The 12,993-nt window shown below is 48.5% G+C and overlaps 1 protein-coding gene across 1 annotated transcript in view; it reads right to left on the minus strand.

Annotated features, from left to right (window-relative positions):
* Window positions 1–12,993, minus strand: part of LOXL2 (lysyl oxidase like 2) — a 112,409-nt gene that overhangs the window by 14,482 nt on the left and 84,934 nt on the right. Inside the window, exons 8-10 of the mRNA XM_055578742.1 lie at window positions 11,218–11,385; window positions 9,053–9,218; window positions 1,539–1,782 (exon numbers count right to left, since the gene is read on the minus strand). Of these exons, the coding sequence (XP_055434717.1) occupies window positions 1,539–1,782; window positions 9,053–9,218; window positions 11,218–11,385 (578 nt within the window). The remainder of the gene's footprint in view (window positions 1–1,538; window positions 1,783–9,052; window positions 9,219–11,217; window positions 11,386–12,993) is intronic.

Consider the following 12,993-nt stretch of genomic DNA (forward strand, 5'->3'; position numbering starts at 1 on the left):
AATACTGGAGTAGGTTGCCATTCCCGTCTCCAGGTGATCTTCCCGACCCAGGAATGGAACCCAGGTCTCCTGCATCACAGGCTGATTTTTTTACTGTCTGAGCCACCAGAGAAGCCCTTCTGAAGACTGGGGGAGGTACCAGGAAGGGCACATACTGGGAGTCAGGCAGGCCCCAGTCAGGACCCCCATTCTCCAACTTCATCCTGGACAAGCCATGTGAATGCAGAGCCACGGCTTCCTGATTCAGAAGGAGGGTACCCTGCCTGGTACCTTTTTCTACCAACTCTAGTTCTTGTGTCCCTAACAGTGATCATCACATTTCAGAGCTGGAAGGACCTAGAGGTCAGCCAGACTGGGGCCTCTCAGACTGATGGCACACAATCCCTTGGGGACCTGTTAACATGCAGATTCTTACGCAACTGTCAATCTCCCAAGGGTCCTGGATTTGACACTGACTGCAGATGCTGCCAGCCCTCGTGGGGACCTGATGCAAAACTTTTGTAGGGATGGGAATTTAAGCACAGCGACCCTGCACTCCCACCGGGTCAAAGTCTGTGGTCCCTCGGGGAAGGGGTGGGAAGGTGGCTGCCATGTTGAATGGCAGGGGCCTCCCTCTGTTCGTTTTCAAAACTGCTCACTCTGTTCCCTCTACCCACCCAGCTCAGGTCAGAGCAGCAAAATGAGAGCCAGCACCACAGACAGAGAGTTCTGGATTAGGGTGGGAATCAAGCAAAGGAACAAAAGGAAGGAGGTTGGGGAGCACAGGGAGATGAACGGCAAGGCTTCTGTTGGCTCCAGCTTGGACTGGCTCTGGGGCTGTGCTCTGCTCTCATCCAGGAATTTATATAGCACTGGGAACAGAGCCACAGACTGAGGGTGGGAAGGGACAGTGGAGGTCCCAGCTGACGTGGCCCAGATGGCCTGACATCACACAGCTGGTTAGAGGCACGGCTGGATTGAGAGACCAGGTCTCATGACTCCTGGGCCTAGAACTTGTGTCTCCACACTCACCATCTTCCTAGAGATGTTCAACATGTAGAGCATACTGGTCTTTAAAATAACCCACATGCCACAAGTAGAGAGACTGCATGCCACAACTAGAGAAGCCTGGGCACCACAACGCAGACCCAGTACAGCCAAAAATAAAGATAAAGTAGACTAGACTAGAATAAAATATATTTCTACATGAACTCAGCATCCAACACCTGCAGCACCCCAAGCTCCCTGCAGAGCACGAATGTGCTGAGAACACACCTGACACCATTGACTGAGGTCAATGGAGGGGCACTGGGTTCTCAAAATGAAGTTTGTTTCTGAGGTGTCAGGGGCAAGAAAGAGAGCAGGCTTGGAGAGGGTGAGGTGGGCCAGGGCCTCTGGGAGGGGAGAACGCTGTCTGCAAATGTAAAGGAGCCCTTCAGCTAGGGGGAGCCCTGCCCCCAGGACCATGTGCCGCTCAGCTGTGTCTAAGTGGCCCTGTGAGTCTGCGTCCCATCTGGGTCCCATGGGTTGGCAGGCTGGGGCAGGGAGGGATGGCTCACCTGTGGCAGTCATGCCAGATCCAGGCATGGCGCCCATTCTTGGGTCGGAAGTCGGACTGGCCATTGTTGTGGATCTGGGAGGAGAAGCGTAGGAGCCGCCGGTAGCCCGTGGTGGGGTTGGTCTGGGCGGCCGAGGCCGAGAGGCAGTTCTCCTCCATGGCGCACTGCAGCATGAACATGGGCCGGTCCTCCAGGTAGGTGCTTTGCTGCACGATCTCTGCGTTGAGGACCAGGTCAGGGGCGGCTGGGAGCAGGGCAGACACAGGCTTCAGACAGGCCAGAGACCCCACGCCCCTTCTCACCTAGGTTTCCTTTGATTCCCGAGCAGTGACTGGCCTGCATGCCTGCCGAGCATCTGGAACTGGCTCTTGTGGTCTCCCCTATCCGGGTTAGGGATTACTACCCCCAACTCCTTCTCCCTTCTCTGAGAGCCCTGCTGGACACCTCTGCAGATCTCAGTGTGTGCGTGCATGCTAGTGGTTCAGTGGTGTGCGACTCTTTGTCATGTTTGCAAAATATTGTCAGTAGTTCAATCTGGGTAATGGGTCCATGAGGCTTCATTATATTAATATTATTCTATCTCCTTTAGAATAATCCTGGAGTAACAGACAAATTTGGCCTTGGAGTACAGAATGAAGCAGGGCAAAGGCTAATAGAGTTCTGCCAAGAGAACGCACTAGTCCTAGCAAACACCCTCTTCCAACAACACAAGAGAAGACTCTTCACATGGACAACACCAGATGGTCAACACCAAAATCAGACTGATTATATTCTTTGCAGCCAAAGATGGAGAAGTTCTATACAGTCAGCAAAAACAAGACCAGGAGCTGACTGTGGCTCAGATCATGAACTGCTTATTGCCAAATTCAGGCTTAAATTGAAGAAAGTAGGGAAAACCACTAGACCATTCAGGTATGACCTAAATCAAATCCCTAATGATTATACAGTGGAAGTGAGAAATAGATTTAAGGGCCTAGATCTGATAGACAGAGTGCCTGATGAACTATGGCTGGAGGTTTGTGACATTGTAGAGGAGACAGGGAACAAGACCATCCCCAGGAAAAAGAAATGCAAAAAAAGCAAAATGGCTGTCTGAGGAGGCCTTACAAATAGCTGTGAAAAGAAGGGAAGCAAAAAGCAAAGGAGAAAAGGAAAGATATACCCATTTCAATGCAGAATTCCAAAGAATAGGAAGGAGAGATAAGAAAGCCTTCTTCAGTGATCAGTGCAAAGAAATACAATGGGAAAGACTAGAGATCTCTTCAAGAAAATTAGAGATAGCAAGGGAACATTTCATGCAAAGATGGGCTCAATAAAGGACAGAAATGGTATGGACCTAACAGAAGCAGAAGGTATAAAGAAGAGGTTGCAAGAATACACAGAAGAACTGTACAAAAGAGATCTTCACAACCCAGATAATCATGATGGTGTGATCATTCACCTAGAGCCAGACATCCTGGAATGTGAAGTCAAGTGGGCCTTAGGAAGCATCACTACGAACAAAGCTAGTGGAGGTGATGGCATTCCAGTTGAGCTATTTCAAATCCTGAAAGATGATGTTGTGAAAGTGCTGCACTCAATATGCCAGCAAATTTGGAAAACTCAGCAGTGGCCAAAGGACTGGAAAGGTCAGTTTTCATTCCAAGAAAGGCAATGCCAAAGAATGCTCAAACTACCGCACAATTGCACTCATCTCACACGCTAGTAAAGTAATGCTCAAAATTCTCCAAGCCAAGCTTCAACAATACGTGGACCATGAACTTCCAGATGTTCAAGCTGGTTTTAGAAAAGGCAGAGGAACCAGAGATCAAATTGTCAACATATGCTGGATCATCAAAAAAAGCAAGAGAGTTCCAGAAAAACATCTATTTCTGCTTTATTGACTAGGCTAAAGCCTTTGACTGTGTGGATCACAATAAACTGTGGAAAATTCTTCTTCAAGAGATGGGAATACCAGACCACCTGACCTGCCTCTTGAGAAATCTGTGTGCAGGTCAGGAAGCAACAGTTAGAACTGGACATGGAACGACAGAGACTGGTTCCAAATAGGAAAAGGAGTACGTCAAGGCTGTATATTGTCACCTTGCTTATTTAACTTATATGCAGAGTACATCATGAGAAATGCTGGGCTGGAAGAAGCACAAGCTGGAATCAAGATTGATGGGAGAAATATCAATAACGTTAGATATGCAGATGACACCACCCTTATGGCAGAAAGGAAACAAGAACTAAAGAGCCTCTTGATGAAAGTGAAACAGGAGAGTGAAAAAGTTGGGTTAAAGCTCAACATTCAGAAAACGAAGATCATGGCATCTGGTCCCATCACTTCATGGCAAATAGATGGGAAAACAGTGGAAACAGTATCAGACTTTATTTTTTTTGTGCTCCAAAATCACTGCAGATGGTGATTGCAGCCATGAAATAAAAAGGTGCTTATTTCTTGGAAGAAAAGTTATGACCAACCTAGACAGCATATTAAAAAGCAGAGACATTACTTTGACAACAAAGGTCTGTCTAGTCAAGGCTATGGTTATTCCAGTAGTCATGTATGGAGGTAAGAGTTGAACTATAAAGAAAGCTGAGCACCAAAGAATTGATACTTTTGAACTGAGGTGTTGGAGAAGACTCTTGAGAGTTCCTTGGACTGCAAGGAGATTCAACCAGTCCATCCTAAAGGAAATCAGTCCTGGATGTTCATTGGAAGGACTGATGTTGAAGCTGAAACTCCAATAGTTTGGCCACCTGATGCAAAGAGCTGACTCATTTGAAAATACCCTGATGCTGGGAAAGATTGAAGGCAAGAGAAGGGGACGAGAGAGGATGAGATGGTTGTATGGCATCACCAACTCAATGGATATGAATTTGAGTAATCTCTGGGAGTTGGTGATGGACAGGGAGGCCTGGCATGCTGCAGTCCATGGGGTAGCAAAGAGTCAGACACGACTGAGCGACTGCACTGAGCTGAACTGAATCTCCTTTAGAGTGGCTTGAGATTTTCCATAATAAAAAGCAGACAATAACAATGAATCGGGGCTTCTCTGGTAGCTCAGATGGTAAAGAATCTGCCTGTAATGCAGCAGACCTGGGTTCAATCCCTGGCTTGTGAAGATCCCCTGGAGAAGGGAATGGCAACCCACTGCATTATTTTTGCCTGCAGAATGCCATGGGCAGAGGAGCCTGGCGGGCTATAGTCCATGAGATCGCAAGGAGTCGGACACGACAGTGACTAAGACCTCTAACTTCTAACAGTGAAATCATGCTACGAATAGAGAGAACACTCTTAATGCTTTGGTCTGATTCTTCTGGGAATTACAAATGTATTTCCCACCATGTGTAATACTGTATGAAGATTTGTACTACATACAATACTATTTATATTGTATTAGTCTGTTAATGCTGCCTCTCTTAAAACATATCTTGACATATACAATTGTTAATAAATATCCATTACAATATTTAATTCATAACCCTAACCTACACTTTATTTATTTTTAAATTAATTAATTAATATTACTTCTTAACTTTTGACTGCACTATATCTTTGTTGCTGTGTGGGGCTTTATCTAGTTGCGGACAGCGGGTCTATTCTCTAGTTGCGGTTCTCAGGCTGCTCACTAAAGTGGCTTCTCCAGTTGCAGAGAATGGGCTCTAGGCGAGAGGGCTTAGTTGTCTGGTGGCATGTGGGATCTTTCTGGAGCAGGGACTGAACCCATGTCCCCTGCATTGGCAAGCGGATTCTTAACCACTGGACCACAGTTAAAGATAAAGCAGTGATAAACGTCCTGTAGTAAATCTCCGCGTGTAACTTTAATCGTTTCTTCAGAATATATTTCTGTAACTTGCTGGGGGCAGGTTGCATGCTTTCAAGGCTCTGATATGTATCCGGTTCTACCAGTTTCCCCTTACACTGTTGCTCCACGTGAGAGTTTTCACCCAGTTACCTCTTTTAAAACAAGCTTGACCTATTCAATTAGCACAATGTACATAGCAGGTGTTTAAAAAAATAATCACCAGTGGTTACAATCTATGTTTACTAAACAGTTATATTAGAAGGATTAACTTCTTCGCCAAAGGATTAACTGTGTCTCTGTTTAAAAGTGAGATTCTACTGAACATTTCTAGTGTACTTCAATTCACAGGAATGTAGTATATGAACCATTTATGACAAGACCCAGAGACTTCCCGGGTGGTCCAGTGGCTAAGACCTTGCCTTCCGACGCAGGGGATGTGGGTTCGATCCTTGGTTGAGGAACAAAGACCCAAAGACCCCTCATGCCTTGCAGCCAAAAACAAAAACAAAAACAAAAAAAACATAAAAGCAATATTGTAACAAAATTAATCAAGGCTTAAAAAAAAAATGATCCACATAAAAAAAAAAATCTCAAAATAAGCAAACAAACCTTCAAACCTAAGACCCATCCATCTTTTATTTTCTGATGCTTGCAAATTTCTGAGGTGAGTGTCCTCTATGAGCTTTGCTTCCCTCATGTTCACCACTGCCTGGAGCAATTCTGCCCAGTCTGGGTCCCCTCCCTGGCTGTGCATGGAGCCCAGTAGGTTTTCAGGATGCACAACTGCTGGGGCTGAGTGTTGAGTGCACAGTTTAATGAGGGTGTTGTGGCCTCTTTTCATGATGTGTACACTAGTCAGTACTCAATGGACAATCCCTTTGCCTCCCTCTGCGCTCGTCACTGGTGTCTCCATCAGGCTCTCTTCTTTCCGGGAGGAGGCCAGCCCTACCTCCCTCTCAGGAGTCTCAAGGTAACATGGCCTGACTTGGCTGGTAGCCCATTCTCAACACCTACCATGGAATGAGATCTTGACCTCCCTAATACCCAAAGCATCCCCCACTCTGTGCGACCCTATGGCCTGTAACCCACCAGGCTTCTCTGTCCATGGGATTTTCCAGGTGAGAATACTGGAGTGGGTTGCCATGCCCTTCTCCAGAGTATCTTCCCGACTTAGGGATCAAACCTGGGTCTCCTGCATTCCAGGCAGATTCTTTACTGAGCCATTAGGCAAGCAAAAGGTTGCTAGAAGAATATATTTTCTCTTTATGAATAAAATATGAAGCCAGATCAGTGTTCCTGGCCCCAGTGGCTCTTCCTCCCCCTGCAGACTCTGACTGATGCCTTCAGCCCAGGCAGAAGGGTTCTTTGAGCAATAGCCCCATGAAGGTCATTTTTGGTCTGCCGTGAGCATGTGAGGGCCCTGTTGATCTCATAATTCTTGGTCCTCATAATGAAAAATTCCCCTTTGATCTCAGTATCTAGGAGAGTGGGCTTCTCTTGACTCATGGGTTTGTTTCTACCTCATGCATGGTGGTGGTGGTGGTTTAGTTGCTAAGTCGTGTCTGACTCTTGCAATCCTGTGGGCTGTAGCCTGTCAGGCTCCTCTGTCCATGGGATTTTCCAGGCAAGAATACTGGAGTGGGTTGCCATTTCCTTCTCCAGGGGATCTTCCTGACCCAGGAATTGAACCTGGGTCTCCTGCATTGCAGGCAGATGATTTACCAACTGAGTTATGAGGGAAGCCCAGGCATACTGTGAATTATATTAAAGACCACATTTCTCTCTTTCCTTTGGCTGGTAGGAAGCTCACTGTATAATGACAACAATAAATGTATATGACTCTATGACAGTAAATGTATGTGCTGTGCTAGCCTAAGTTGTGTGCAGTTGTGTCCAATTCTGTGTGACCCCACGGACTGCAGCCCTCCAGGCTCCTCTGTCTGTGGGATTCTCCCGGCAAGAATATTGGAGTGAATTTCCATGCCCTCGTCCATGGGATCTTCCCAGCCCAGGGATCGAACACACATCTTTTACCTGTCCTGCATTGAAAGGCAGGTTTTTTTTGTTTTTTTGTTTTTTTTATCACTAGCACCACCAGGGAAGCCCAGTAAATGTATAGGTCTCTATAATATATAAACTTTTATTAATCTCTATCAGTTCCAGTTTGAGCCACTCTCATTTTGCCAATACCTACTTTTTAAAAATTATATATATATATATATATATATATATATAATTTTAAATATTTACTTATTTGGCTGTACCAGGTCTTAGTTGCAGCATGCAGAATCTTCAGTTGCAGCATGTAGGATCTAGTTTCCTGACCAGGGATCAAACGCAGGATACTAGCATTGGGAGCATGCAGTCTTAGTCACTGGACCATCAGAGAAGTCTCCCTACTCTTTTATAAATCTGCTTTTATCTTATACTACCTTGAATTTTACTTAGGTTTATATTATCTTAGTTTCTTTTTTGATAAATGGTATATTAAAAATATAAATAAATTATTAAGCTGAGAAAAGACTCCCGATGATGGGGAGACCACATCTCTCTGCCTGGGGGTCTGGTAAGGGTGGTACTCTCACTCTTTCCTCTCAGAAAGGATGCAACAATATATAATGTCTCCCCAAGAAGCTCACGCTGGGGTTGAGAGTCCTGCTTTACAAGGGTTACGAAATGCTGAATGGGTCTAAAAGGGGGAGAAGTCGCTGAGTTCAAGTTTAATCTCCCTAGTTCTCCGTGATGGTAAACGACAGCGCATCACTGTTTTTTAAGCGGTTGCATGTGTCATTGTCACATTTAATTTCCAGGCTCTAGGAAAACAACAAAGACTGTGGATCATAGCAGCGAACTAACTTTGCCAAGATCAGCTTATAAACGGCAGGCAATGTCTGGTCTGGAGTCCTTTGGCCAGGCTCAGGGCCTCTCCCACCTCCCAGATACACAAGGAAATCCTTTGATAAGGCAAGGAGGGTGGGATCCAGAGAAGAACACACCCACAGGGCTGTCAGCCAGTCCTTTCAGCTTGGCAGGGAACCTGCTGAGATGGGCACTCTGAATTCTGGCCAGGGTGGGGATGGAGGTGGGGGTGGGGGCTCCCTTCCATGTTGTCAAGCTCTCTAGGATTCCCAGGGAGTCACTAGGAGGTTAAATCACCCTGTGTGTGTGTGTGACAACAAAAAATGATCTATGTCCTTTTGTTTTTTTGACCATTCCACACAGCATGTGGGATCTTAGTTTCCTGACCAGGGATTGAACCTATATCCCCTGCATTGGAAGCGCAGAGTCTTAACCATTGGATCCCCAGGGAAGTCCCAGGAAATGATCTGGGCCGCAGGGCAGAAGGAAGGAAGCGGACCCACCAAGCAGTGTGTGTTTCACTGCTAAGCCAGAAGCCAGCTCCCCAGAGACCAAGTCACTTAATTCTCCTAAGGCCACTTAAATAATCCACAGTGACCCTGCCTTTGAACCCAAGGCTTCCAGACTCCCAACTCCTCCTTCCAGCCTTCTCCACTGTTATCAGGCAAGATTCCAGGGTTGCCTATGGGGGTAGTTCCTCTTGCCCCTGATTCTTCTCACTTAACAAGAATCCATCCCTACTTTCCATTTTGCTGGGCTCATAGCAGAGACCCCAGGCAGAGCCTTGCAGGGAATAACCAGTGAGGCTCTGTGCCCCTCCTGGAGCCTGGCAGGACAGTTGTCTAGACCCCCAGGAGCTCTCACTTTCTGAGCAGGCGACTCCAGCCCCGTACCGCACGCCTCCCTCGGGGCAGGCCACATCCTCCCCGTCGTGTCGGCAGTGCGCCAGGGACAGCTCCGTTCCCGAGCACTTCACACCACTCATGACCACCTTGTTGGCGTTGATGTTTCCATGCCAGTACCAGGTCTCCTGCATGAACCAACAACAACAAATAGCCAGCACATCACCTTGAATTGTCACTTTCCCACATTCTATCAAATTTCAGCCTCACCAAAACACCCAAGTCTTTCTGATCCCATTTTTCATACAGAGACGGCCAAGACAGAGTCACTTACCCAAGTCATACAGTTTGTTGGTGGCAGCGCAAATGAGGCCCGCCCCCTGCACTTGGATTCTGCCCCTCTCCCCTTTTGGAAAGCACAGCTAAGAGTGTGCTCAATGCTGTGTATCAGGAACAGCAGCCATACTGCCTGCTCCCTCCTCCTGAGCCCTGGGCAGACATTACTAATCTATCACAGCACTCTCCTCTAAGCCTGACTGTGCTCTCAGAATCCTTCTCACCACCGTGCTCCAGGGAGACACCACCAACTGATCAGAATTGGCAGGAGAGAAGAAATCTAGTCACATTTGTCAACAGTTCCATCTTCATACATCTCATTGGTTCTGATTTTCTAGAGAACCTACGCACTCCTCATCCTCTAGAGAGAAAACTGGGACCTCGGGAAGGGATAAGGCCTGCAATCAGTATACTGAGGTCAAGGGTAGGCCCATCTCACAGCCTCCGCTGTGAGAATCAGGTGTCTTAGGAAAGCGCTGACGGGGAACAAAAATAGCCAGACGGCCACTCTGTTGCAATGAGCACTGTTCTTCTACACTCCATGGAGAACCAGCGAGTGCCTTGGCTGGTCATAAGCAGAATCAGCAGAAACATGATGTGGCTGTGCGAAGCCAGGCTTCCAGAGGGCCCGGGTACCAGAGGCCTGCCCCTTCCTTCTGGGTGGTTTGTGGAGTTGCCACAGGGCTGCCTGGCTGAGTTCTCCCATGTCGCTACTAAGAAACCCCTTCCTCAAGCAGCCACCCAGGGCACAGGGGCTGAAGTCAGGTTAGCAAAGTGAGATGGGGGTGCTCCGGACATTTTCCTGTTCTGGGAGAAGCTTAAGAAAGGTGTTTATAGAGCCTGGATATTGAGGACCTGGACTATTTGTTCCATGTTCACAGACAGGCTGGGAAAGGTGGCAGGTCATTATGTAGCCAGCTGGTGGGGGTCCAATTGGGAAGTGACCTCCAGCCTCCTGGCTCCCACTCCTCTTGCCCCTGGCCTCTTTCTGACAATGTTCCATCCCAGGATGGGGTCCAGAGGGCAATGATTTTTTAATCCAAACCACTGCTTGTCTTTCTTCTGTTCCTTTCTGATGGGGGGTGGAGCCCAGCTGCTCTTGGCTGAGTCACTTCTGAGCTGGTGGCAGGAGTGTGCAGTGGCTGTGAAAGGGTCCTGAAGCAAGGCTTGGGGAACTGCCAGCCAACCAAGGAGAGGATGCATGGATGTGGACACAGCAAGGAAGCATGTTGTAGGAAGAGGGGCCAGCAAGGGAGCGAGCTAAGACAGGGGTCTCCACCCACTTGGTACTGGTCCGAGACCTGTTAGGAACCGGGCCACTCAGCAGGAGGTGAGTAATGGGTGAGTAATCGAAGCTTCATCTGCCTCTCCCCATTGCTCTCTATCCCTCACATTACTGCCTGAAGCATCCATCCTGCCCCTACCCCGTCTGTGGAAAAGCTGTCTTCCACAAAACCAGTCTCTGATGCCAGAAAGGCTGGGGACCGCTGAACTAAGGTGTCTGGGGTGTTGGGTCGGGTGGTCTCCACATGCTCCCCCCGCCATAGGACTGAGTGGCTTCCCCCTGCAAAAGGCAGGTCGGGACACCCCAGAATGAGCCCCTGGCGTGGTCAAGCCCAGTGCACAGAGCTGAGACCCGAAACCAGAGTCCAGAGAGTGCGTGACCCATGCAAGGACTTGGGGCTGCAGGGGGCAGAGCAGTGGAGGACAGGATGAGGTTTTTCCTCCAAGTCCATGGCTGTCTACCTCCTGGGAGTCACAGAAGATGGGGGCTGACGAGAGATGGGCAGGATAGGACTGGATGCAGGATTCAAGGCCCTCGGCGGCGGGGTGGGGGTGGGGGCTTCTCACCTGGAAGGCATTGCTGGCAAACCCCAGGCCTAGCTGCCGGCAGACGACCATGGCCTCCACAATGCCCCAGTTCTCGCCACACACCATGCCCCACACGAGGGACCCGTTCCTCTCCACCAGCACCTCCACTCGGCCCTCGTAGGGGTTTCGGCCCCCGTTCAGGCGCAGCTGTGGAGGGAAAGGAAGGCATGATCACTGGGAGGGGAAGGCAGGTTGATGCCCCACTATGGTACTGCCTTCAGTCTCAATTTCCCCAAGGCAGGGGGTCCTGCCTGAGACACAGAAGTTTGGCATCACTGAGAACCTGCTGTGTGCTGGGCATCATGCCCAGCATGGTCTTCTGCATTAGGTGCCCCTCCCCTGCCCTACTGCAGCCATCCTAGGACTCTAGATGCCAATACAGCCAGGGAGATCCACTGACACCACTATAGACCCACTGATCTCACAGTAGAATCTGCCTCCGCTGCCCATGAGCCCACCAGGGGGGTGGGTCTCAGATCAGATACTTGGAAAGAGGCAATAAGAAGCCTTAAAATGGTAGAATCCCCTGATTCTTTCTGGGACCATTTTCTCCTCCCTACACCCTCTCCTGTACCCCAGTTCCAGCTCCTGATTGCATCTCCTCCCACAACACCCTCTGCTGTCCTTTCCAGAAGAACTCTTACTTGACAGTCCCACCTGGCACCTCGGAGACCCCAAATCTAACTGGTCCTCTTTTTCTCTCTACACCTAAACCTGTGCTCTACCTCCCCCTCATTCTCTATTTCAATGAAAGGCACTACCACCTGCCCCAGGGGCAGCAAACCGTGTAGGGTGAATGCAGGGACCACAATATGTAAATAGCGGGGCACAGCTGTGTGCCCAAGAAACCATATTTACAAATACAGGCAGAGGGATGGATTTGCACTGCAAGAGATAGTTTGCTGATCCTGAATCTATTCTGTTAGACAAGCCAGAAATCTAGGAGCAAGCGTCAGCATCGCCCTCTTTCTTATCCCTTACATCAGGAGCTCCCAACCAACCCCCTCCACCCCTGTCTGTTAGGAACTGGACTGCACAGCAGGAGATGAGCAGCGGGAGAGCAAGGGAAGCTTCACATCTATATTCGCTCCCCATCGCTCTCTCATCACCCCCAGATGGACCATCTGGTTGCAGGAAAACAAGTTTAGGGCTCCCACTGATTCTGCATTATGGTGAGGTGTATAATTACCTCATTATATATCACAAGGTAATAATAATGAAATAAAGTGCACAATAGAGGTAATGCACTTGAATCACCCAGAAACCATCCCCCCCACAACCCATCCTGGTTGGTGGAAAACATTGTCTTCCATAAAACTGGTCCCTGGTGTCAAAAAGGTTGGGGACTGATGCCCTACATCCCATCAGAATCTTCCTCCATGGATTTTATCTCCCAAGTACCTCCCACTCACGCTCTTCCCTCCAGCTCTATCCTTACCCCTCCTGCCAGGCACCTTCACCTCTCGCCTGAAACAGCCCTCCTCACCTCCCTCCCACTGCCTCTCCTCTTGCCTTCACTGACCTATTCTCCATGCAGAAGCTAGAGTGACTTTTACCTCCAGGCACATGGCCTTCTTTCAGTTTCCATGGCAACCTAACTCTTCTGACCAAGTTACACAGTACGTCTCATTTCACACTGAAGTCTATTACATACAGAGGCCCCTTTGCTTTTGGCTGTTCCCACTCATCTTTCCAATTCTATACCCAGTGGCACTTCTCTCCAACGGGGGTCAGTGCCCACTTACATCTCCTTCT

Source organism: Bubalus kerabau, chromosome 4 (assembly GCF_029407905.1).
Source record: "Bubalus kerabau isolate K-KA32 ecotype Philippines breed swamp buffalo chromosome 4, PCC_UOA_SB_1v2, whole genome shotgun sequence".
Classification (NCBI taxonomy): Eukaryota; Metazoa; Chordata; class Mammalia; order Artiodactyla; family Bovidae; genus Bubalus; species Bubalus kerabau.